This window comes from Sorex fumeus, unplaced genomic scaffold, assembly GCF_029834395.1.
Source record: "Sorex fumeus unplaced genomic scaffold, SorFum_2.1 ptg000007l, whole genome shotgun sequence".
NCBI lineage: Eukaryota > Metazoa > Chordata > Mammalia > Eulipotyphla > Soricidae > Sorex > Sorex fumeus.
Window position 1 is genome coordinate 36,191,315 of NW_026606064.1, and position 25,269 is coordinate 36,216,583.

Consider the following 25,269-nt stretch of genomic DNA (forward strand, 5'->3'; position numbering starts at 1 on the left):
ATGAAACTGTCTTATTAGATTTTCTGTGCTCCTACTAGTATTGTTAGTATTGAAAAATTTGGAGATGTTCCAAAGATACTCGAGCTGTAGAGCTGGGTCTTTCATATGTCAAAGGAGGTTGGGTGTGGTGACTGTTGAGTCTATCCTGAAGACCAGAGAATCTTCCCACCCCCATTCGAAGAAGATCACAGAGTTCTCAGTTGAGAGATTGATCTACCTAGGATAATCTGGTGCTATGGCGGCTTATTGAAGTCCAGCTCTGAAACTGGGCTGGTTACATGTCAGAGCAGGTTAGTTGTAATGGCTACTGGGCCTATCCAGAACAAAAGAGAATCTGCCTACTTCTCATTCCAAGAAGGGCACAGCATTTTAAATCAGGCACTTTCAGTCAGATCAATGTACCCAAGATGATTTGGTAGCTTGGCAGTTTATTCCAATTTATATGGATTTTATGACTTTCTCTGTGTGTGTTCACATGCAATCTGTGTTTTTAGAATTTTCCACATATACTTCAGAAGAATGTATATTCATTGTATTGAGGATGAAACTTTCTGTATGTCTATTCCATTCATCTCGTTAAATATTTCTGTTAATTATCTTATTTAAAAATTTTTGACTGCGTAAAATGTCTATTGCAATAAGAAGCATGTTAAATCCACAGCAATTATTTTGTCACTTTCAATGTATCTCTTGTGTCTTTACACAATTGTTCTGTATATTCGAGTGGACCATGATGTATGTACAAATATTGAAGTTAATATAGTTTTTGTTAGGTTAACTCCTTGATTATTATATAACATTCATCTTTGCTTTACTTTTTAACTTTGTTTTGCTGAGAAACAAAATCAGAGTTGAAAAGAGAAGTTCCTGCTCTTTTTTATTGCATTATTATCTTAGAACATCTTGAACCACATTCTCAATGTTTTTATTTCTGGTGTAAGACTCCCATATAGATGATCCTTTTCTCGCTCGAGAATAAAAATATTCTCTTAATCCCTCATGTCGTTGGATGCAATCTGATTTAAATTAGACAGTGATAGTTCAATAATCAAAAAATTATGAAATTATTAAACTCTTATTTATGACTGGAATCATTCAGTAAAGAGGTAAATGAGTCTGATAAAAGTAACTAAGCTGTTGTTTAGACTGTCCTCAGATCATCTGATACCACAGTTGATAAGCTGTCTTTTAATGTGGATGACATGTCAACAGTAATGCCAACATATACTGGAGTTGCACTAGCAGCAACACAAATTTTCCTCATTAAATTTGCCCAGAACAAAGCAAGAGAACAAAGATAGACTATAACTCTGCCAAAGTATGTGAATTTAAATACTATATGAAATTGTTAAGAGCCAAAACCTTTCCCCTCATTTTAAAATTTTTGGTTTTTGTGCTCAGGGCTTACTCCTGCCTGTTGGTCAGGATCACTCCTGGCTGTGCTCAGAGGGACAGTATGTGGTGCCAGTGATTTTAAATGAAATTAGTCTCTTGCCAGGCAAGTGCCTCAACCTCTTTAATTTCTATTCACCTTTTCTCATTTTGACAGTTGCACATTGATGTAGTAACCATCACTAGCAAATGTTGAATGCATAACGAAGAAATCAGATGCCCTTAAGAATTCAAGTATAAGCAATGTCGATGAATGTTGTTGCTATGTCTTCAAGGACTTTTCCTGTGAATTTTATTTATCTAAAAATAGCTACGGCAACACTGATTATCTGATGCAAAAGTAAAGCAGCTAGCAATGAGAGAGCCATTTAATCTGGCTTGTGGTTCCAACAGCCCAAGTAAGATTCATGAAGCTCAGTAACTATTTTTTTAATATTTGAACTATTTTATTTTTTATTTATCTTTTTCTTTTAGTGAATCACCATGAGGTACAGTTACATACTTACAAACGTTCGTACTTGCATTTCAGTCATACAATGATAGAGTACCCATCACTCCACCAGTGCCCATTCTCCACCACCAATGACCCCAGTATTCCTCCCACCACCCCACCCTATTCTCCCTCTCCCCACCCTACTTCTGTGGCAGGGAATTCGCTTTTGTTCTCTCTTTCATTTTGGGTGTTGTAATTTTCTATAGAGGCATTGAGTGGCCATTGTGTTCAATCTATAGTCTATATTCGGCATGCATCTCCCAACCCGAGCAGGTCCTCTAAGAACCCTTTACTTGGTGTTCCCTTCTTTATCTGAGCTGCCTTCCCCCCCAGCATTTGAGGCTGGCTTCCAAGCCGTGTAGTAAACCTCCAGCTCAGGAACTTTTAAAGCAATTCCACCATTATTGAAAAGTCCCCTTCTGGAAGATATTTCTAAACAGTGGTAACATTGATAGAACTCTTTTGGCAGAGACACTCAAGGATTAGTGATGTGGATGAGGCAACAATGCAATCCTCCATGTGTTTACCAGTATGCTGAAGGACATTATTGAGGTGAAATTCTTCATCCTCCTTCTCCTTTTTTATTGTTCTTCTCAGTTGATACACTGAAAAGGGGTTAGATATTAAAAAAAAAAACATAGTATGAGACTAACACACAAGGACAATAGAAACGAGGGCTAGGAGGATTAGTCCATGGCTGGAATCCTAACTCAAGGACTGGAATCCTCATGGAGTGGGCAGTTGGGAGAGGAAAGGGGCCATTATGATAACGATGGTTGGAAGGGATCATTCTGGATGGGAGATGTGTGCTGAAAATAGGTAAAGGACCAAACATGAAGGCCTCTCAGTATCTGTATTGCAAACCCATTCTTTGCTATACTTTTCCATTTGTTTCTTACCACTCTTCACTCTTATTATGCTGAATGGTGGGAGAACCTTTGCTCAACTCCTGTTTTACTCTATACCAATGGGGCTGCTCTTTCTCAGAGAATAGCTTCATTAAAGCACCAATGGAATTAACTTGTCCAACTATTCTAAAGCTATTGTATTCTCCACTACAAATTGAAGAATCAAAATAACATGGCCTTTCCATGATGATGATATTGTGAAGATGATGAGCATTTAGTCCACAAGATTTATCAGTAGACCTAAGCACAGCACTTGAACAGCAAATTTTTACTCCTGATTTAAGAACTTGGAAATCTGAAGCACACAATTCATTACTGTGGCAATTAAACCATCCTTCTCTCCTGTTTTGATGCTCCCCCACTTATTTTCATTAGTTACATTGAGCAACACTCTCCAGTGTTGGCTCTCGTGCATTTTTCCTCTCCTTTGCCCACGTGCTTAGTTTCATTTTGCTGAGGCAGATGATTACTATCTAGTAAACAAATACTATTTGCAGCATGGTTTTAGTGCTGAGTCAATTCTTCACAATGTTGTAAAGCTTTACTTAGTTAATGAGTCAATTAGTTGTGAGTTTTTCTAGGCTATCAAGGTAGGGCGTTTGCCTTGCACAAGGCTGACCCGGGATCGATTCCTCTGCCCCTCTCGGAGAGCCCGGCAAGCTACCGAGAGTATCCCGCCCTCACAGCAGAGCCTGGCAAGCTCCCTGTGGTGTATTCAATATGTTAAAAACAGTAACAACAAGTCTCGCAATGGAGATGTTACTGGTACCCGCTTGAGCAAATTCAACTATACTTTCTAAAGCTTATAAACATCTCTCCGCTTTCCCAGATGAGGCCTCTAGTTTCTCTTCATTCTCATACCGATAACAGTGATCCACATGTTCTTTTACTTTATCAACAGTATGATCCAAGAATACCCAAATGTGATAGTTCTTCTTTAAACTGGTCTCCTATGTGTTTAGAATGGACAATAAAACCTCCATAGCTAACTGTCCAACTGTTTTGTTTTTGAGGAGCCACATCTAGTGGTACTCAGGGTTTACTCCTGACTCTGGCTTCAGGAGGGACCACATGTGGCATGACCTAGGTCAGCCACATGCAAGGCAAGTACCCTACCTATTCTACGATCTTTCTAGCCCTTCAGTTGTTAAATTTTCTATATCAAGATATTTGTCATGTACTGTTTTACAGAGCCTTCACGTTTTTCTTTAAGTTTTGTTTAAGCATTTTTCATTTAATAGGTTGATTGAAGAAGCATCTTGTTTCAGTTCTAGTAGTCAAATCATTAGATCTAGGCTAGCTCTATCAAGATATGCATTAAAGGTCTCTACTCAGTTTTTCCATGAAGTCCGCTATCCAAAGGAATAAATTCTGAGGTTTCTAGAAATCACCCTGAGTTCTAAAATTCATTGCTATCATTCCATGTGCCCTCAGGTGCATCTCAATGATATTTAATGACACATTTAATAACCATGCTAATAATACTAATGAAATAAGGTGTTTAGAGGCGGAGTGTTCCTTAACAAGCACTCAAAGTGAAGTCAGCGAACTTCTAGTTTTCACCAAATTGTGCAACCAAATTTTAAAATGTTCATTCAAAAAGGCAGGCTAGGGGATTGGGTTTTGGGTGGAAGGGAACATTGGCGGAGGTAAAGTTGACACTGTGGCAATAGAACTGGGGCTGTAACATAGTTGTGTCTAAACTCAACTATTAATAACTTCATAAATCATGGTGTCAATAAATTGATAAAAAATTATACCACTTCATCGAAGTGGTTCACAAGTTGATCAAAAACACATATAATTATTTTGTTCAAGTTTTGTTTTGTGTTTTTTGTGCCACACCTCACAGTGCTCAGGACTTACTCCTATCTCTGTGCCCAAGGGACTATGTGGGGTTCTGGGAATTGAACCTGGGTTGTCACATGCAAGGCAAGTTCTCTAACCACTGTACTACCTCTCTGACCCCCATTTCATTCATTTTAGGGTGGGGATAATCCAGCAGTGCTCAGAACTTACTCATCGTTCTGCACTCAGAGATCACTCTTTGTGGTGGTCAGAGAATCATATTTGGAGCCTGAGATTGAACCCAGGTTGGCAGGATGCAAGACAAGCACCACTTGCTCAAGATGCTTTCCTTGCTCCACTTCATATTTATTGGTAGCTTATCAAAAATTAAATGATCATATATTTGAGTGTGTTTGTCAGGGTATTCAACCCTATTCTATTGGTCTGCAGGTCTGTCTTTATTCCAATACCATGCTGTTTTAATTTCTACTGCTTTGTAGTACAGTTTGAAGTTGGGGAAGGTGATGGCTCCCATCTTCCTTTTTCTACTTTTCTATTTTGATATACAGATCAGCACTACAATGTTGGGGACACCCAGACATAATGCTATATTTTAACCACCTGCAGTGCCCTTATAGAAGATGTGATTGGGGTTTATGCTTTAGCATTACTCCTTCTGTTTATTTTATTTTACTTTGTTATTGAGTATTTATGGCATAGACAATTACAAAGCTATTAATGATTGGGCTTCAGTCATACAATGTTCCAACACTCACTCCTCCACCACTGTACATTGCTTACCACAAACTTATTTAACTCTCATAAAATTTCTGCAAGGGTAAGGTATATTCACTTCAGTTTTACATGTCTCCAGGTTCCCTCTCTTGTATTTATTTTGGTACATAAAAGTGCAATTTGCTGTTTATAGAATAATTTGTGACAACATTCATATGCTATCTCTTATCTGTGTGATGTTTTCATGCCTGATTAGTTTCTAGGATTCTCACCATACCAATAAAATGATCTCCTACATCCATCTACCTAGTCTTCCAGGATACTTTTTCTTTGCAAACACCATCATGATATAGCCAAGCAATCTCATGGTTTACATCAACTGTAATCATTCTCATGGCATTATTTCCATATGAATTTGTATCTAAATTTGAGATTTTTATTATATTTATCATATATTGAAAACCTACATGTGATTTGCTAGTCTGCTTCTGTAGACTTCCAAGGGATGAAAATTTACCCTCAGATTCTTTTTATTAAGTGCATTAATTTTTGAGTATGCTCATCCAGCGTACTAAGGATAATCTCCAAAAGACAATGGTCTAATTTAAAATTCTACACATCAAACTTCAAGAGCTTTTGCTGAACAAATGCCTAAAACATCAGGTTGGTATCTATTATGAGATTCATAATAGATTCGCGGCTGTGCGACTTTTTCTTTACATTTATTTAATTTTTCAGGGTACCTTAAATATCCCACCCACATGGCAGAGCCTGGCAAGCTATCTGTGGTCTATTTGATATGCCAAATTCAGTAAAAATAAATGGATCTCATTCCCCTGACCCTGAATACGGCAGAGTTGAGAAGGATGTAGAAGGAAAGGCTGATAAAATCCCAAGGCAGAAATAGGCTGCCAAAACAAAGAAAGACAAAAATGATTGTCTGTACTTTCAATGCACATATGCTGGCATCTGATTCATCCATTGAGGACTTGATGGTACAAGCGCTAAAGATCAGGTACGACATCATTTGTCTGACCAAAACGAGAAGATCTCAATTACATCATGCCATTTTTGACACAGGAGAAGAACTGTTCCTTGGAACATGTGACAAAAGAGACATCAGTGGTGTCAGTATCCTTGTCAACACGAACTTAGCCATGAGCATTGATTCATTTGAATGCCTAAAAACCCGAATAGGACGATTACACTTGAATAGATATGACTCACTGCTGCAGTTTCTATCTTTGTTGTCTATGCACCAACATCCAATTTTGGTGAAAGAGAAATTGAGAAGTTCTACATGGAGCTGGAGAAGTTCTATAAAGAAGATCACACCTTCTACAAGACCATTGTCGGTGATTTTAATGCCAAGATAGGACCAAGAAGATCAGACGATGAACTCCACATCGGAACCCATGGCCTAGAATGGAATGAGCAGGGTGACAGACTGTCTGAGTTCATCATGTCAACCAAGACCTGCCATGGTAACTCACCATTCCAAAAGGCTGAATCTAAACATTGGACATGGGAGTCTCCTGGTGGATGGTTCCACAATGAAACTTACCACATCATATTCAATCAGCGGTTTTGCCTAACCGATGTTGCTATTGTCCCAAAATTCCAAACGGGATCGGACCAATGTCTCCTTCGTGCAAAATTCTACCTCACAGAACGGGGAGAAAAGAATGCAAAGTTGAAGAAGAGAACTCCCAGAACGCCCACCAGCTGGGAGCTCTTTGGCTCTGTTGTGGTAACATGGGAAGATGCCGTCATTGACAACACTGATGAGGAATACTATCGAATGATTCAGCACCTCCATGATTGTGCGAGGAATGCCAAGAGAGAGATAACCACAAAAAACGCCTTTATTTGAACACTCTTGAACTTATTCACCAACATGGCTTGGCACATGCCTCAGGCTATCACAAGCAAACGTCTGAGCTGGCAAAACAATGCAGAGAAGCCATCAAAGATGACCTCAAAGACAGGAGAAGAGCGGTGCTGGTAGATGCGGCAGAAGCTGGGAAAAGCATTCGCAATGCCCACCTGTCCTTCACCAACTACAAGACCAAAATGGCTGCCCTTCAACATCCTGATGGATCTATCACATCTTCCAGAAGGGCAATGGAGAAGATTATTCATGACTTCTACTCAGATCTCTTTAATAGCCATGTCCACTTGCCCACATACCACATTCCGCACGATGGATATATCGTTCCCAATGTTCTCCCTTCCAAAATTCAACACGCCATCTCGTCGGTACAAAGAGCACCTGGCCCAGACAAGATCAGACCTGAACACCTGAAGAACTTACCATAAGTACTCATCAATACACTGACTCGGCTCTTCACGTGCTACCTGTCTGAATGCAAAGTTCCATCCCAATGGAAAACCAGCAAGACTGTACTACTATACAAGAAGGGAGACATTCATGACATTGGCAACTATCGCCCAATCTGCATATTGTCTGTCATCTACAAACTGTTCACTCGAGTCATCCTGAATAGGATTAGCAGAACACTAGATGAAGGACAACCATGTGACCAAGCTGGATTCCGAAAAGGATTCAGTACCATCGACCATATCCACACTATTACTAAGCTCATTGAGGTTTCTCAGGAGTTCAAGATGCTGCTCTGTCTAACATTCATTTATTTAAAGAAAACCTTTGATTCTGTTGAGACGGAAGCAGTCATAGAAGCCCTAGCCAATCAGGGCTTACAAACTCAATACATCAGGATCCTTCCTGAGCTCTATTACGGATTCACTACCAAGATTCTCACTATTCTACAAAGAAGTAATCATCCAGGTAAAGAGAGGGGTTCGGCAGGGTGATACCATTTCACCAAAACTCTTCAGTGCAACCCTCAAGAACATCATGCGACAACTGGAATGGGAAGGAATGGGAGTGAAGATAGATGGTCGGCAACTACACCACCTCTGCTTTGCTGATGACATCGTTCTAATAACACCAAACATCAGCCAAGCGGCACAAATACTGACCAACTTCTGCCGTGAGTGTGGAAAGGTCGAACTACAGCTGAATCTTAGGAAGACAATGGGAAACAGCCTCATTCCTAATGCTCCATTCACTCTCAATGGAACCACCATCTCTGAATGCAACAGTTATATATACCTAGGTCAAGAAATCAACATGATGAATGACCTGGCACCTGAGTTATGCAGGAGGAAGAGAGCGGCTTGGAATGCCTTCAAGAGCGTTGAAAAAATAACTAAGAGGACAAAGAACCTCCAGCTATGAGCACATCTCTTCAATTCCACTGTTCTTCCTGTATTAACATATGCCTCAGAGACCTGGGCCCTATGAAAACAGGATGAGAATGCTATTCAGGTATCTCAAAGAGGAATTGAAAGAGCTATGCTTGGAATATCACGCTTCACTCAAATGAGAGATAGAATCTGGAGTTCTGATCTTCATCAATGTTCAAGAATCAGGGACGCTGTCTCATTTGCCAAGGCATCAAAAATCAGATTGGCTGGACACGTAAAGAGGTTTACAGACTACCGCTGGACTAGAGCCATTACTGACTGGATTCCACAGGACATCAAAAGATCGTGTGGACGCCCACCTACAAGATGGTCAGACTTCTTCGTCAAGACCCTGAATGATCGGTTTGAGGCTCTGCATCTTCCTAGAATGAACAGATGCCATTAGGCTATGCTAGCATGCAACAGGGATGAATGGAGACGTTACTGGCACCCGCTCGAGTAAATCGATGAATAACGGGGGATCAAGTGATCAAGTGATCTATTATGAGACTACCAGGAAAAGTATCACAAAAAGGCTGATAATAGCTAATATTAATTTTCTCATAAATTTGTAGACGTTAATATAAAGACATTGGGAGGGCTTTTAGCTACAAAGGCACATACTTGATTTCTATCAGTGTCTTCTGTCCTTGATCCTTCACATAGTCTTCCTTCAATATTCTGTGTCTTGCCTCCATTTTTATGAAGACATGAACCATATCAAGTTAGGGTACATTCTGTTGATCTAATTTTGACTCAAATGCCTCCTTTTGGCTCTAACTCAGTACAGTTACATTCTGATATATTTGGAATTAGCTTAAAAATACAGGTTTGGATTAGAGAGCACCATTGAATGCATATTAAAAAGTTATTTTGAAGGAGAGAAAGCAAAAGGGAATGCCCTACCACAGAGGTGGATGGGGGGAGGGAATGAGGTGAGGGTGATGGGAGGGATGCTGGGACTATTGGTGTTGGAAAATGGACACTGGTGGAGGGATGGGTACTTGATTATTGTATGGCTGAAACGCAAGCACAAAAGTTTGTAAGTCTGTAACTGTACCTCACTGTGATTCACTAATACAATATTTTTTAAAAAGTTATTTTGAAATATCTTTTGAATTGAAGAATTTTTCTGAATGTTTGAAATTACAATACAAGTCATACTTAAAATCTTCAAATAGTTAAGGGCTGCAAAGATAATATAGTAGGCAGGGAATTTTTTTTTTTGCATGCCTCTGACCTTGGTTTGATCAACGACACCACATACAAGCTCCCTGCCCTGCCAAATGTGATCCCTGACTGCAGAGATAGAAGTAAGCCTTCAGTACTTCTGGGAGTACCTACCTCCAAAGAAAACAAAACAAAACTTCAAATAGCTTAAGTTCATTATGAAATGAGACACATCAAAGGAAGACAAAATATGACTGAATAGCTGGACTGTGTGGAAGAATCATCATCAATCCCAGAAAGAGTCTCCCTTTCATGACATTTCAGTTCTCAAACTCTGGCAAGAAGGATGGAAGGAAGAAGAGTAAAAATAGATATTGAGAGTAGTCTTATTTTCATAGCAGTGTTTTTTGCTCTAAGTTCCCATCCTGTTCCCCACATGAGGGTATATGTAGGAGTTATGGTGCTTCCTGAGACAAAAGTGACATGAAGTCTCTTCTGGAACATGTGGGAGCTGGAAGAATCTGTATAAGTGTTTGCAGGTTTTACAAACTTCTTTTTTTTCTTTTCCTTTTTAGTTTTTATTAGTGAAACACCATGATGTACAGTTGTAGACTTACAAATTTTTGTGCTTGGGTTTTAGTTATACAATGATTAAGTACCCATCCCTCCACCAGTACCCATTTCCCACCTCCAATGTTCCCAGCATCCCTCCCACTCCTCCACCCCCCATCCCACCCCACCCCTGTGGCAGGGTATTCACATTCTCCCCATCCCACCCCACCCCTGTGGCAGGGTATTCACATTCTCCTTTTGGGTGCTGTGGTTTGCAAAAGAGGCATTGAGTGGCAATCATGTTCCATCTATAGTCTACTTTCAACATGCATCTCTCATCCTGGGAGGATCCTCCCAACACCCTTTATTTGGTGTTCCTTTCTCTATCTGAGCTGCCTTTTCCCCTAGCATGTGTGGCTGGCCTCCAAGCCATGGAGTGAACCTCCTGGTACTTATCTCGGCTATTCTTGGGTGTTAGTCTCCCATTTTGTTACTTTATATTCCCCAGATGAATCCAATCTTTCTATGTCTGTTCCTCTCTTTCTGACTCATTTCACTTAGCACGATACTTTCCATATAGTACCACTTGTATGCAAATTTCACGACTTCATCTTTTCTAACAACTGCATAGTACTCCATTGTGTAAGTTTACCAAAGTTTCTTTAACCAGTCATCTGTTCTTGGGCACTCAGGTTTTTTCCAGATTTTTGCTATTGTGAATAGTGCAGCAATGAACATAGAAGTGCAAATGTCATTTCAACTTTACTTTTTTGCCTCTTCTGGATATATTCCCAAGAGTGGTATTGCTGGGTCAAATGGGAGCTTAATTTCTAATTTTTTGAGAATCATCCATACTGTTTTCCAAAAGGGCTGATCCAGCCGACATTCCCCCCAGCAGTGAAGGAGAGTCCCTTTCTCACCACATCCATGCCAACACCAGTTGCTTTTGTTCTTTTGGATGTGGGTCAGTCGCTGTGGTGTGAGATAATATCTCATTGTTTTGATCTGCATCTCCCTGACGATTAGTGATGTAGAGCATTTTCTCATGTGCCTCTTAGCCATTCGGATTTCTTCTTTGGGAAAGTTTCTGTTAATTTCATCCCCCCATTTTTTGATGGGGTTAGGTGTTTTCTTCTTGTAGAGTTCAACCAGTGCTTTGTATATTCTTGATATCAACTAACGAACTTTCTTGTGCATCTGTCAGAGCCCCCGATTGCTATGTGATATCCAGTGGATGCATCTAATCAGGCTGTGTGGAGTATTGTGGTTGCTGTACAGAACTTCCCTATGGCCAGATATCAACATCCTTTCTTCCTTTTAACTTGAATTCAGATGTTTTGATTGTGTCCCCTTTAGTGTTCTCCAGTTTGAATTGTCCTTTCCAGTGTCAGTAGCTTATAATTGACTTATAATTCCCAGTGTCAGTAGCTTATAATTGACTTATAATTGACACACTTCTTGAGTTCTTTAAGTATGGAATGTCCTACAGCATAAACAGCAGTTACATTCACTAAAGAAATCTCTCTCTCTCTCTCTTTTTATTAGTGAATCACTGTGGGGTACAAACTTAAGAACTTTTGTGATTGCATTACAGTCATACAGTGATCGTTTACCCATTCTTCTACCAGTGCCTATTCTCATCCACCAATGTTCCCAGCATCCCCAGTACCCCACCTCACCTCAGCAGCAGGGCATTCTCTTTTATTCTCTCTCCTTTTGGGTGTTGCAGTTTGCGATAGAGGTATTGAGCGGCCATCGTATTTGGTCTATAGTCTACTTTCCGTACACACCTTTCAACCTGAATGAGTCCTCCCAACATCCTTTACTTGGTGTTCCCTTCTCTATCTGAGCTGCCTCTTCCCCAAGCAGGGCATTTAAAGACATTCGTGAAGTTTAATGAAACAGAAGTATCCCTTCTCATAAGACCCTGAAAATGTCATGATTAGGCAAGTGTCCTGATTAGCAAGATGAAACTTTGATATCCAGTCATGTATCTATTAATTCAAGACATTGTCTTAATGGTATTGTTTATGTTAACCCTTGATTGAAATAAGTTGAGATCATCTTTATGCTCATATAAATGGAATGGGGTCTTGACTGTTACGCAAATACTGAGTGCCATCTTTTAAAGACAGCCTGAACTAGAGTTTGTGAAAAACTAAAGTTTGGTTGTAGTTTGGATCTCCAGCTTTCAGCGATGCTGGAATTATGTATATACCACACTTCTACCCCACCAATGTCCCTGAGGCCCCTGACCCCTATTTCCGTTACTTCCAGTCCATGTCCTTTTAATTCCCACCCTTGATGTTTTTCTTTCCAGTTTTCTACTCCTTCCTATACTTCAGGGTCAAAGGTGACCTAGGTATCCCCTCCTTAATACCTTACAGTCTTTCTGTCAAGGAGGGAGGTTGAAGGTGGGAAGGAACCTGGGGACACTGATGGAGGGAAATTGACACTGGTTATTCAATATAACTGAAATATTGTGTGTACAAAACTCAATTATGAGTAACTTTATAAATGTTAAAAACCGAAGTCAGCGTCTCACAGCTTACCTGATCAGGAAACATTATCCATCCCCAGATGAATATTGCCTAATATAGGCTACAGATCTATTTGTGTGGGGTGTGTGTAAAAATGTGATTCATTTTAAATGAAAAATATGCACATAACAGACTTCTTTGAATATTTTAAAATATTTTTCTTATCTCACCAAGTATATTTTTTCTATAATTATAAATTGTAGTTCAGGTAACATAGCTACAGTTGTGTTAATGTAGTAATGCATACAATTACCTCATATCATCACCACCAAAGTGCCCACAACTTCCACCAAAGGCCTATGTTACTTTGAGTGTATACCTGATCAATTCCTCCCATCCACTTGCTCTCTAACTGGTATTCTCAGTTCTTAAATCCAGATGGGTTTGTTTTTTATTCATACTATCTATACAACTTTTTCTCTATGTATCACACATGAGTGAGAATAACTGGTATTTGATCTTCTCCTTCTGCCTTAATTAGTTATACTCTGTGTTCTTTGAGAATGAGATATTTTCATGGGTCCCTTCCAAGTTGTGGTGAGCTGCATAAATTTATCTTTATTTGTGGCTGTTCTGTACTCCAGTGCACATATACACCATAATTTCTTTATCCAGCCACCTGCATTGAACAATTGGGTTGTTTCTATACCCTAGCTATTATACTAAGAACTACAACAAATATTCGTTTGTGTATATCTTTTTAATCAGCTGAAGAAGTCAGTTCAGGAAAGTCTAAATTATTATGGTCACATTAATTATGAATTAAAAGCCCAAAAGATTCTTTTTCACAAAAGATTCTTGTCATTTTATCTATAATATTGGAGCAAATTGAATGATTGGTAATTGGGTATAATTCCAAAAGCAACCTCTTTTAACATGGAAGGCTTAGAATATTTCCCCATATTAATAAATGTTGAATGAATAAAATACTTGATTTTTATAATAAATTTATGAATTTTTGCATCAGGTTTGAGGTGAATCAGTTTTTCAGATTTCAATTGCCATCTTTAGAACATTTTTCACCATTTTCAATTTTTCATTCATGATGGTGAATTTTATAAGCCAACAACTCAAAGTCAGATCTTTACAACATACAGCCCAAGAGAAGGACCACATGGAGGGCGGGAACCACAGATCCCGGAGGGGAAAAAAAACAGGTTCCAAAAAGAGCCGAGCTCACTGGGAAGTCCCAGAGGGGGTAGGTACTGCATCCCGCCTCTGCCAAATGGAACCCGGGTGACCAGAAGCCTCTACAAGCACAGCTCGAGTATGCGGGAACTAGGACTTTTTCTCAAAACCGCGCGGCCACTTACACGGCCACGCAACATCTCTCTATATACAAAGTGATCAATGGGAAGTAAACCACCGAACCTTTCTCCCTGAAAATCAGAGTTAAGTTTGGAGCACGGCCACAGCCCTAGAAACACAAGGACTTAATGCAGAACCCAGCAGCTTGGAGTAGAAAAGTGAACGGACTATGCGTTAATCCAGGCCATCATGTCTGCCCGGAGGGGAAAGGGTGTTGCCCCATTCGCCCTCTCTTCTCTGGAAAGAAGGATGGCGGCCGCATGGGAGCCTTGTGGACAGCAGGTATGAGCCGGGGGTGTGGGGGCGACTAAAACCTCATGGGAAGCGGAGCGTTCCGGTCCATCCTTCACGCCCTACCGAGGTCACCAGTTGCCCCCCACGAGCGGCTCCCCAGCATGGCCACAGCCCCAGAAGCACAAGGACTTAATGCAGAACCCAGCAGCTTGGGCAGAAAAGTGAAACGGACTGTGTGTTAATCCAGGCCATCAAGTCTGCCAGAGGGGAAAGGGTGTTGCTCCCTTCCGCCCTCCTCCCTCTGGAAAGAAAGATGGCGGCCACATGGGAGGCTTGTGGACAGCAGGTATGAGCCGGGGGTGTGGGGGCAACTAAAACCTTATGGGAAGGGGGGTGTTCCGGTCCGTCCTTCACGCCCTACCGAGGTCACCAGTTGCCCCCCGTGAGCGGCTCTCCAGCACAGCCACGGCCCCAGAAGCACAAGGACTTAATGCAGAACCCGGCAGCTTGGAGCAGAAAAGTGAACGGACTATGCGTTAATCCAGGCCATCATGTCTGTCTGGAGGGGAAAGGGTGTTACCCCATTCGCCCTCTCCTCTCTGGAAAGAAAGATGGCGGCCGCATGGGAGCCTTGTGGACAGCAGGTATGAGCCGGGGGTGTGGGGGCGACTAAAACCTCATGGGAAGGGGGGCGTTTCGGTCCGCCCTTCACGCCCTACCGAGGCCACCAGTTGCCCCCCACGAGCGGCTCTCCAGCACGGCCACGACTCCAGAACACAGAAACCAATTTCTTAACTATCTGACTTTCAGTAGAAATACTTCCAGGGTCAATAGGTAAAATAGCAGAAATCCAAAACCAACATTTAATTCCCGAACCCAGCTGTAGAAAGCAAATCACTTCACAATGCTTTTTCAGCGTGTCTGATTTGGGGGAGGGGTAAACTCTAAATAATAGTGGTGAATCTTTTATTGAAACAGTGAATCTAATCAAAGCAGATAGAGTGTTAACTAGAATTCATTTGCCTCACAGGGATTGGGAGGGGTGGGGGTGGGGTTTTATTGGGGTTCTTCATGGTAAAAAATAAGTATTGGTAAAGGGAAATATGTTTGATATTTGCATGACTGAGACCTAAACCTGAAAGCTTTGTAACCTTTCCCACAGTGATTCAATAAATAAATAAAAAAAAACAACTCAAAGTCAGTGTATATTTAAACTTTAAGGTATTTTTTTTCAGAATAGATGATTGTCCATTCACAGTCCTCTAGTGACGCTCCTGTGACACATCTATCCTATCCTTTGTCCTTTATCCTGACTCTTCCTTTCATGTAGAATACAAGCAAGAGTTACTAGACTCTGTGTTCTTTGAGGACCAGATCTTTTTGTCAGATTTTGTTATATTTCAGGATTATACATTGACATCATTAATCCTGTCAAACAAAATATGTTTATGGTACATGTGATCTAAGTAACTTTAATTATAATATTTATATATTTATGCTATAATTATATTATTTATATTTATATATTATAAAACTTTTAATTAGTAGTAGTAGATGTGCAAAGAAAAATCAATACATGCACAGATCACACATTTACTGTCCATTTTGGACAATGAGCACACTCCCCTGACTCAAACCCTAACATGTAAAACATTTCATCATCCTGAAAGTTCCCCCAGGTATTTTCCTGTCATCTTCTGTGTCAGCCTGGCAAGCCGAGAGTATTCGATATGCCAGACACAGTAACAACAAAGTCTCCAATGGAGACGTTACTGGGCCCGCTCGAGCAAATCGACGATCAACGGGAGGGCCTTTTCTGTGTCAGGAGAAATTGCCATTTCCAATCTATCATCAAAGATTGATTTTGTCAGTCATTTCACTTCTTATATTTAGGATCATAGGATAAAATTTTTTTCTTATGCTTTCTTTTACTTAATATAACATTGTTGAGGATTTACCAAATGGTTACAATGTATCACCAGTTTGTCCTTTATATAGTTCTAGTCCTATTTATTGGTATGGGTACACTATGGCTTGTTTACATGCTGAGATATACAAGCAGCAGTTTAGTTTGACTGTAATATATAAACTGCCAAGTACATTTTTAAATGTGTGTTTCTGAGCATTTGTTTTCATTTTTCTCAAATAAATAGCCTGAAATTAAAATCCCTGGATCATAGGAAGATATATATGTGTATTTCTATGAGAAAATAACATACTATTTTGGTAGTGAATAAATATGGCATGTACAGATGCTGATTGTAATAGTATATTATGTGATATAATGCTAAGTGTGTAATAGTAAGTGATATAATGTTATAACAGTATTACTTCAATAAAAAATAAGTGTGAAGTGATCTTGTTGTGGATTTTTTAATTTGTTTTTAATGATAACCATACTGGTATAACAGCTTCCTAAGCATATAAATTTTTCAATATTTGTGTATATTGTTAAATTGCTATATTACTGTCTATGAAGTAAAATATTTAATTTAGATTCTCTAATTAAATTGAATTTTTATCATTTCATTTTAAGTATATTTATGTTTGCTGAATGTAATTTCTACTGTAATCAACTATATTGATATTTATGATTTTGGGATTTTGTCAATTAAAATTTAGAATATTTTATTATATTGGATTTTTTCAATTAAGATTTGGAATATTTTATTATAACATACTGTCTGAAAAATTGCACAAAATTTCAGTTTCACAGTCATGCTCTAGTCCCACAGTTTTCCTACTGCCATCTAAAAATGGAATAATCACTGAAATTAATTTTTATTAGCGAACTATTATAAACTGAAGTATATAGTTTGCATTAGATTTATATGTCATTTAGAACCTAAAATGGTTTTGACAAATGCAGAAAAACTTCCATCTATCATTACATTATCAAAAGTATGATTTTTTTGCCTCAAACATGAACTAAATATTTTAATTTTTTGGTATTAAAATAAATGGTTGGTAATTTTTGAAAAATCAAGATATCTAGTTAGGTTTCTGCCACTAATTTGCAAAACTATCTATTAGTAGCACTGTAGTACTGTCGTGTCCTCCTGCTGTTCATTGATTTGCTTGAGCAGGCACCAGTAACATCTCACAACAAATTGTGAGACTTGATTCTGTTTTTGGCATATCGAATACATCATGGGGAGCTTGCCAGGCTCTGCCATACAGGCAGGATACCCTTGGTAGCTTGCCAGGCTCTCTGAGAGGGGTGGAGGAATTGAAACCGGGTCGGCCGCATGTTCCCTTAAATATTACATTTATTTATTTCATTGTTGACAACATTGACGAGGAATACGATCGACTGGTTCAGCACCTCCATGATTGTGCGAGGAACGCCAAGAGAGAGATAGCCACAAAAAAAGCCTGTCTGCGAAAACTCTTGAGCTTATTCACCAACGTGGTTTGGTGCATGCCTCAGGCAACCACAAGCGAACTTCAGAGTTCACAAAGCAGTATACAGATGCGATCAAGGAAGACCTCAAAGAGAGAAGAGCAGAAGTGCTGGTAGATGCAGCAGAAGCCGGGAAAAGTATTCGTAATGCCCGCCTGTCCTTTGCCAACTACAAGACCAAGATGACTGCCCTCTGACGTCCTGATGGATCTATCACATCCTCCAGAACGGCAATGGAGAAGATTATCCATGACTTCTACTCAAATCTCTTCGATAGCCATGTCCACTTGCCAACATACCAAATTTCACAGGATGGATATGTCGTTCCCAATGTTCTTCCTTCGGAAATCCGACACGCCATTTCGTCAGTAAAGAAATGAACAGCACCTGGCCCAGACAAGGTCAGACCTGAACACCTGAAGAACCTGCCGTCAGTACTCATCAATACACTGGCTCGGCTCTTCACATGCTACCTGTCTGAATGCAAGGTTCCGTCCCAATGGAAAATCAGCAGGACCGTACTACTGTTCAAGAAGGGAGACATCCATGACATTGGCAACTATCGCCCGATTTGCCTATTGTCTGTCATCTACAAGTTGTTCACTCAAGTCATCCTAAATAGGATTGGCAGAACACTAGATGAAGGACAACCATGCGAGCAAGCTGGGTTCCGCAAAGCATTCAGCACCATCGACCATATCCACATGAAAACCAAGCTCATTGAGTTTTCTCGGGAGTTCAAGATGCCGCTCTGTCTAACTTTCATTGGTTTCAAGAAGGCCTTTGATTCTGTTGAGACGGAAGCGGTCATTGAAGCCCTAGCCAATCAGGACATTCAAGCCCAATACATCAGGATCCTCCATGAGCTGTATTGTGGATTCACTACTGATCTCACCATTCTACAAAGAAGTAATCATCGATGTCAAGAGAGGGGTTCGGCAGGGTGATACCATTTCACCGAAACTCTTCAGTGCCCCCCTCGAGAACATCATGTGACGACTGGAATGGGAAGGAATGGGAGTGAAGTTAGATGGTCGGCAACTACACCACCTCCGCTTTGCTGATGATATTGTTTTAATAACACCAAACATCAGCCAAGCGGCACAAATGCTGGCCGACTTCGACCGTGAATGTGGAAAAGTCGGACTACAGCTGAATCTTACGAAGACAATGTTTATGAGAAACAGCCTCCTTCCTGATGCCCCATTCGCTCTCAATGAAATGACCATCTTCGAATGCAACAGCTATGTGTACCTAGGTCGAGAAGTCAACATGACAAATGACCTGGCACCCGAGCAGCGCAGGAGGAAGAGAGTGCTTGGAATGCCTTCAAGAGCATCGAAGAAATAGCTAAGAGGATGAAGAACCTCCGGCTCCGGGCACATCTCTTTGATTCCACTGTTCTTCCTGCATTAACATATGCCTCAGAGACTGGGCCCTATGCAAACAGGATGAGAACGCTATTCGGGTCTCCGAAAGAGGAATTGAAAGAACTATGCTTGGAATATCATGTTCCACTCAAATGAGAGAAAGAATCCGGAGTTCCGACATCCGTCGACGATCAAGAATCAGGGACGCTGTCTCATTTGCCAAGGTGTCAAAAATCAGATGGGCTGGTCATGTAATGAGATTTAAAGACGACTGCTGGACTAGAGCTGTTACTGACTGGATTCCACGGGATGTCAAAAGACTGCGTGGCTGCCCACCTACCAGATGGTCAGACTTCTTCATCAAGATCATGAATGATCAGTTTAAGGCTCTTCATGTTCCTAGAGTGAACAGGCGCCATTGGGCCACACTAGCACGCAACAGGGACAAATGGAGACATTACTGGCACCCGCTCGAGCAAATCGACAATTAATGGGAAGGTAAGTGATTAAGTGATTAAGTGATTTATTTCAATATTTATTCTTTTTCTATCATTTCATTCTGCATTACCTTTAGCAGTAATTGAAACTTTCTTGGATTTCTGTTCCATCACAAATCTCCCCTGTTCTTTGCTTTGTAGACTTAGGAAGTTTTATAAATATATCTTAAGATTTAATGATGCTTCAAGCACAATGACTATGAAAGGTAGTGTTATTGCTCCTACAATATTTCTACCCTGTATTTCCAGAGGTATGCTCTCTATATTTGTGTTCATATTTTCCATTTTCTATTGCATATTATAAACTTTTTATTTAAAAATATTAGACTACAAATTGAAGTTAAATTATGCATATGACTATTTTTAATTTTCTGCTATATCTTAAAATAACATCTCATATGAGGGTGAATTTACCGACTAGTTATTAGTAACTAATAAAAATATATTATTCAAATATGTCATGATAAAATAGAGCTTATAAGAAAATGAAATGATTTGAAAATTAGATCATAAATACTTTCATCACAGATTTGATCTTCTTCTGTGGTCAATCTTAAAGAAAATGTGAACTCCATTAACTATTACTCTGATAAAAAAATTATAGGACATAGCATGGAGGGGTTTAAATGCTTGGTGAGTAGGATGTGTGTTAATCTTTGTAATAAAGTCTCCCAAGAATAACTTCCATTACTCATCATTGCTGCCCTGGAACACCTTTAGAAATGAAAGAATACAATAATCATTTGCAGGAACGAGGACCACATGTGAGTGGGGATGTCCGGATTGAGAGATAGGACTAAAATCAGATAAAATATTGAGAAACCACCCCATGGCTGTCATGACTCAAATGATCTTGTGCTCTCATTTTTCATCACGTCCCTGTACAGGAAATCACAGGAGCTGCCCAAAAGTTGATAAGCCTCCCTCCAGCACCACATTCTCCTTCTTCTGCCATCTCCTCTCTGAGGGGCTGTTCTTCCCAGGAGTTCTTCAATTCAGCAGGAGTCTGCTTGTCACCTTTAAAGAAGAATGGAGGAAAGGTATGTTACAACCAGTTTATGTCTGATGTCACTGGTGTGTATTTGGTTCTTAGGCACATACATATACCTTGACCTGGAATCCACATGAATACATCAGGACAAAAGATATAGGTTCCCTTTCTGATGGTTGGAGACTGGAAAGTTCAACACAGAATGTAAGAGATAGTAAAGGACCATGTTTTACTTTTAAAGTTTCCTCCTCACATTCTTCCCTTCATCCCCACATGAAATTTCTGTCACTATTGAATAGATTGTGTCTCTAACTGATAGATAAATGTTGACTATATGCCAGTATCTCTTATCCAAAGTTCTGTGAGCAATCCAGTGTATTGCTTTACTTATTTTTAGAAAGTTATTTCCTTGCCTACATACCTTAATTTACTACAAAAAATTCAGATGTTCTAAAATATAAATGCAGATAATAGTTTAATAAGGAGGCAATTTATTCATATCAATAGTTCAGGGAAATTTATATGAATTACTAACCCATCAGTAGAAGTAATAACAGAGAACTTACACATTATAAACTTGGGAGGATATATGAAGGAAGCTTATCATAGAGAGAAGCAAATTTTGGTTGACAATAGGACAGTGATAGAGAGAAGTGCACACCTTGGTGGAGGGTGTGTTGCTGGAATGTTTATTCATACAACTGCACCAGTAACAATTTTGTAGGCCATGGTGCCTAAAAATATTTTTTTTATAAAAAAAGACGAAAGGAGATAACAATTGAAGCAATTAGTGTAACTGTAGGGTAGGAAAAGCACCAGGGAGGTATATTAAGGGAACCATAGATTTATTTTTATAACCGCTGCCAAGCCATAGTCTGGCAAGGAGAAATCCAGGTAGTTAAAATTCCAAATATATCTCCTCCTGTCCTCATTCTCCATTCTGTATCTCCTCTCTGAACATCCCAGTTGCAGTGAATTAAGAGGGCCTGGTTGCGGGATACAGACGAATTTACTCCTTTGATGCTGAGGAGGTATAGAAGGAAATGGGGTTTGAGGGCAAATGGAGAGCATTCATATATTCTTTAGCCTGTTTGGAGTAGGTTTGTCTTGGGACTTTTTCCATTTGATTGAATTGGTTTCTGATTTCCTTGCTTTAGTTTTGTTACATATCTCCATCTTTGTCAGTTTGGGGAAAATGGTTACTCACAATCATTTTAAATGCATCAATAAAATTAGTTGTTCTTTTATCTTAAACGTTGGTTGGACATGCATTTACAAGTATTTTAAGTCTATGTATTTGTTGTGGTAGAAAGAGTCCCACTGTTATCGTGACTTCCGTTACTAGGACTGGACTCATGGAGAAGGTATGAAGGAGCATGTCCCTGGCAATAGTTGACCCCTATTAAAAAGACATGATTTCATACTCCATTCCCTACATGACCTTCAGGACACATGGGCTTCAGATCTAGGGAAGAGGAAGAAAAGAGAGTAAGGAGAGGATGTCTTTCTCAGCTCACCTCCTTTTGTCAGGGCATGTCTCACATAGGGTCGTACATAAATAGATTCATTTTCTGTTTTAAAAATTCTGTGAACACTAATTCTTGAGTGAAGGAGATGGGCTATGGTGATAAATTATGATCCTTATAGCCACCAGTTATCCTTATAATCTGATGCAGTGGAGATTTTTCTTGAGCTCTGCTCTCATAAAGAATGATGTGACAAAATATTGAGAATAGTGGGAAGAGAACAATCTATAGAGGATCAGGGCTGATTTGGACTTATGCTTTATTGCAAAATATAAGAAAATCACTAATTTTCTTTTTGAGTTACCTTTTTGTTTTTGAGAATAATATAATAGATGACCTCTAGGAGATGATGGCTGGATAAGGGTTTATATTTTTATTTTATTTTTTGGCATAATCCCATTATTTATTTATTTATTTATTTAGTGAAACACCATGAGGTAAAGTTACAGACTTACAAATTTTTGTGCTTGGGTGTCAATTATACAATGATCAAGTACCCATCCCTCCACCAGTGCCCATTTTTCACCTCCACGGGTCCCAGTATCCCTCCCACCCCCAACCCACCCTGCCTCTGTTGCAGGGCATTCCCTTTTGTTTTCTCTCTCTCCTTTTGGGTACTGTGGTTTGCAAGAGAGGCATTGACTGGCAATCATATTTGGCCTATAGTCTACTTTCAGAATGCTTCTCCCATCCTGGGAGGATCCTCCCAACATCCTTTATTTGGTGCTCCCTTCTCCATCTGAGCTCCCTGGATAAGGGTTTTTAAATATTGAACAATAAACACCAAAATGAGACAGGTTCAAGTTATCAATATTTAGTTATCAATGAAGGAAAATAGACATACACATAGCAGAACAATTGCATTTATGGCTGGCCAACATAGTCATAATGATTATTATACAACATTAAGAATATTATCAAGTGAAAAGAGATTTTCACAATAAGATGAGAAATTATTTTTTAAAGATGTATTTATATGTGATTTTTCCAATGACATTTCCTTTCAAGTAGACTTTAGTTACGTTTAGCTCATTTTCTTTATCTTTAAAGTTCCTATTCACTCATTCTTCATCTATTTGTTGAAGATAAATCTGTATAATGACTCTCAATGTCTCTTACAAATTTTAGACTTAGAAACATATTAATGAAGTGTAAAAAAGAACAGCAATCTTTAGAGAACTGACACACTGGGCAATTACTAGCCCAACAAGCCTAGCTATATGCAACAGTATTCTAACAAAGCTCAAACTCCACTTGTAAGCTCAATAATACATCTCATTTTCTTGCTGAGAGGACCACACTCAATCCCTAATGTTGTAGATAATTCCTGGAACTTCCAACATCTTGCACCAAAGAGGAAAGCTAGTTCTCAGACAAAAGGTATGCTGTATAGACCATGCTGATGGTGTTCCTCATAGCCTGCCCTGTCTTCTCTCCTCCAACAACAAGGCTGGACCTAGCAACTAGTGGAGGTAATAGGGTCATAGAATAGTAAATGTATGTCAAGGGGTGGGTTTCAGGAGAGAAATCCCACTTTATACTCAGAAAGAACAGAGACAAAATGCAGGGATTCTCCAAAGCTATGTAACTGTCAGTGAGTATCTTATCTCTGCAAGTATCTAATCCTCCTCTGTAACATGGAATAGTCGTTGTCAATTAGAATGCTGCCATGAAATCACTGATTACACTGCAAATTCTTCAGTACTGTTTATATTTCCAGGAGCACCGTAAGCAGTGGGCTTATGAACATGGATCCAACTATCTCAGCTAGGGGCGTTGAATCTACAACACTGAGTGGCAGTGATTGGAGCTGTGACTCAAGATGGGACTTGAAGATCTTGATCATAAACTTACTGATAATCATCATTACCCTGGTTGGGCTAGCAGGAAATGCTATTGTTCTTTGGTTCCTGGGCTTCCAGATGCAGAGAAATGCTTTCTCCATCTACATCCTCAACTTAGCTGGCGCTGATTTTATCTATCTCTTTTCCCAGTTTATTTTCTCCCTGAACAGGGTCATTTCGATCACCAATTGCAGTCATTTCGACATCCCTGAAATTTTCTACATAATGTTCATCTCTACCTACATCACAGGCCTGAGTCTTCTCAGTGCCATTAGCACTGAGCGGTGCCTCTCAGTGCTGTTTCCCATCTGGTTTCGTTGCCACCGACAAAATCATATTTCATCTCTCATCTGTGCCCTGCTCTGGGCCTTGTCCTTGTTGCTGAGCATCCTGAATAAGAAATACTGTTGGTCTTCTTTATTGTGCTGGAAATTTGATTTTGTCATTGCTGCATGGCTGATTTTCTCACTTTTGTTTCTATCTATTTCAAATCTGATATTGTTGGTCAGGTTGTTATATGTCTTCAAAAGGACGCAGCTGACCAGACTGTATGTGACCATCGGACTCACAGTGCTAATCTTCCTCGTCTGTGGTCTGCCCTGGGGCATCAACTGGTTCCTGCTATTCTGGATTGAAGAGAAGATTACTATATACGCCTACAAACTTTATCCACCTACTTATGTACTAACTTGTATTAACTGCTGTGCCAACCCCATCATTTACTTCTTTGTTGGCTCCTTTCGGCAGCGGAAGCAGCATCAAAGGCAGAACCTCAGGTTGGTTCTAAGGAGGGCTCTGCAGGATGTTCCTGACGTGGATGGAAACCAAGGCAGCCCTCCTCAGGAGACCCTGGAGATGTTGGAAAGCAGGCATTTGTCCTAATTTAGAGGTGCTAATTTATCATGCAGGCATGGCTTTGAGAGTCAATATTTCCTTCAGTTTGGGAAGTTTCCTATGTTTTTCATACCTGGGCCCCTTATTTTAAAATAAGCTCTTCCCTCCTAATAACGGTTTAACACAGCTATACCTGTCTGACACCCTGAAGACAGACTCAAGGATAACCTGACAACATGATCCATACCATTCACCACCATGTCAAGTGATTTTAGCAAACCCATGTCTAGGGTGTTTGAAAAATCTACTTTGACGGAATGGGAGACATAGTTAACTAGGTGGGTTGTTTGCCTTGCCTGTACCCAGTCTAGGTTTGATCTTGACATCCCATTTGGTCCCCCAGCCCTCCCAGGG

At 39.8% G+C, this 25,269-nt stretch overlaps 1 protein-coding gene and 1 pseudogene across 1 annotated transcript; one reads left to right on the forward strand and one right to left on the reverse strand.

Moving 5' to 3' along the window:
- Positions 1-1,741: 1,741 nt before the first annotated feature.
- Positions 1,742-9,284, reverse strand: LOC130016002 (wings apart-like protein homolog; annotated as a pseudogene).
- A 14,641-nt stretch (positions 9,285-23,925) lies between these two features.
- Positions 23,926-24,903, forward strand: LOC130016011 (mas-related G-protein coupled receptor member X2-like). The gene has a single exon (XM_056106769.1). The coding sequence runs from the start codon at positions 23,926-23,928 to the stop codon at positions 24,901-24,903; it is 978 nt and encodes a 325-aa protein (XP_055962744.1).
- The last annotated feature ends 366 nt before the right edge of the window (positions 24,904-25,269 follow it).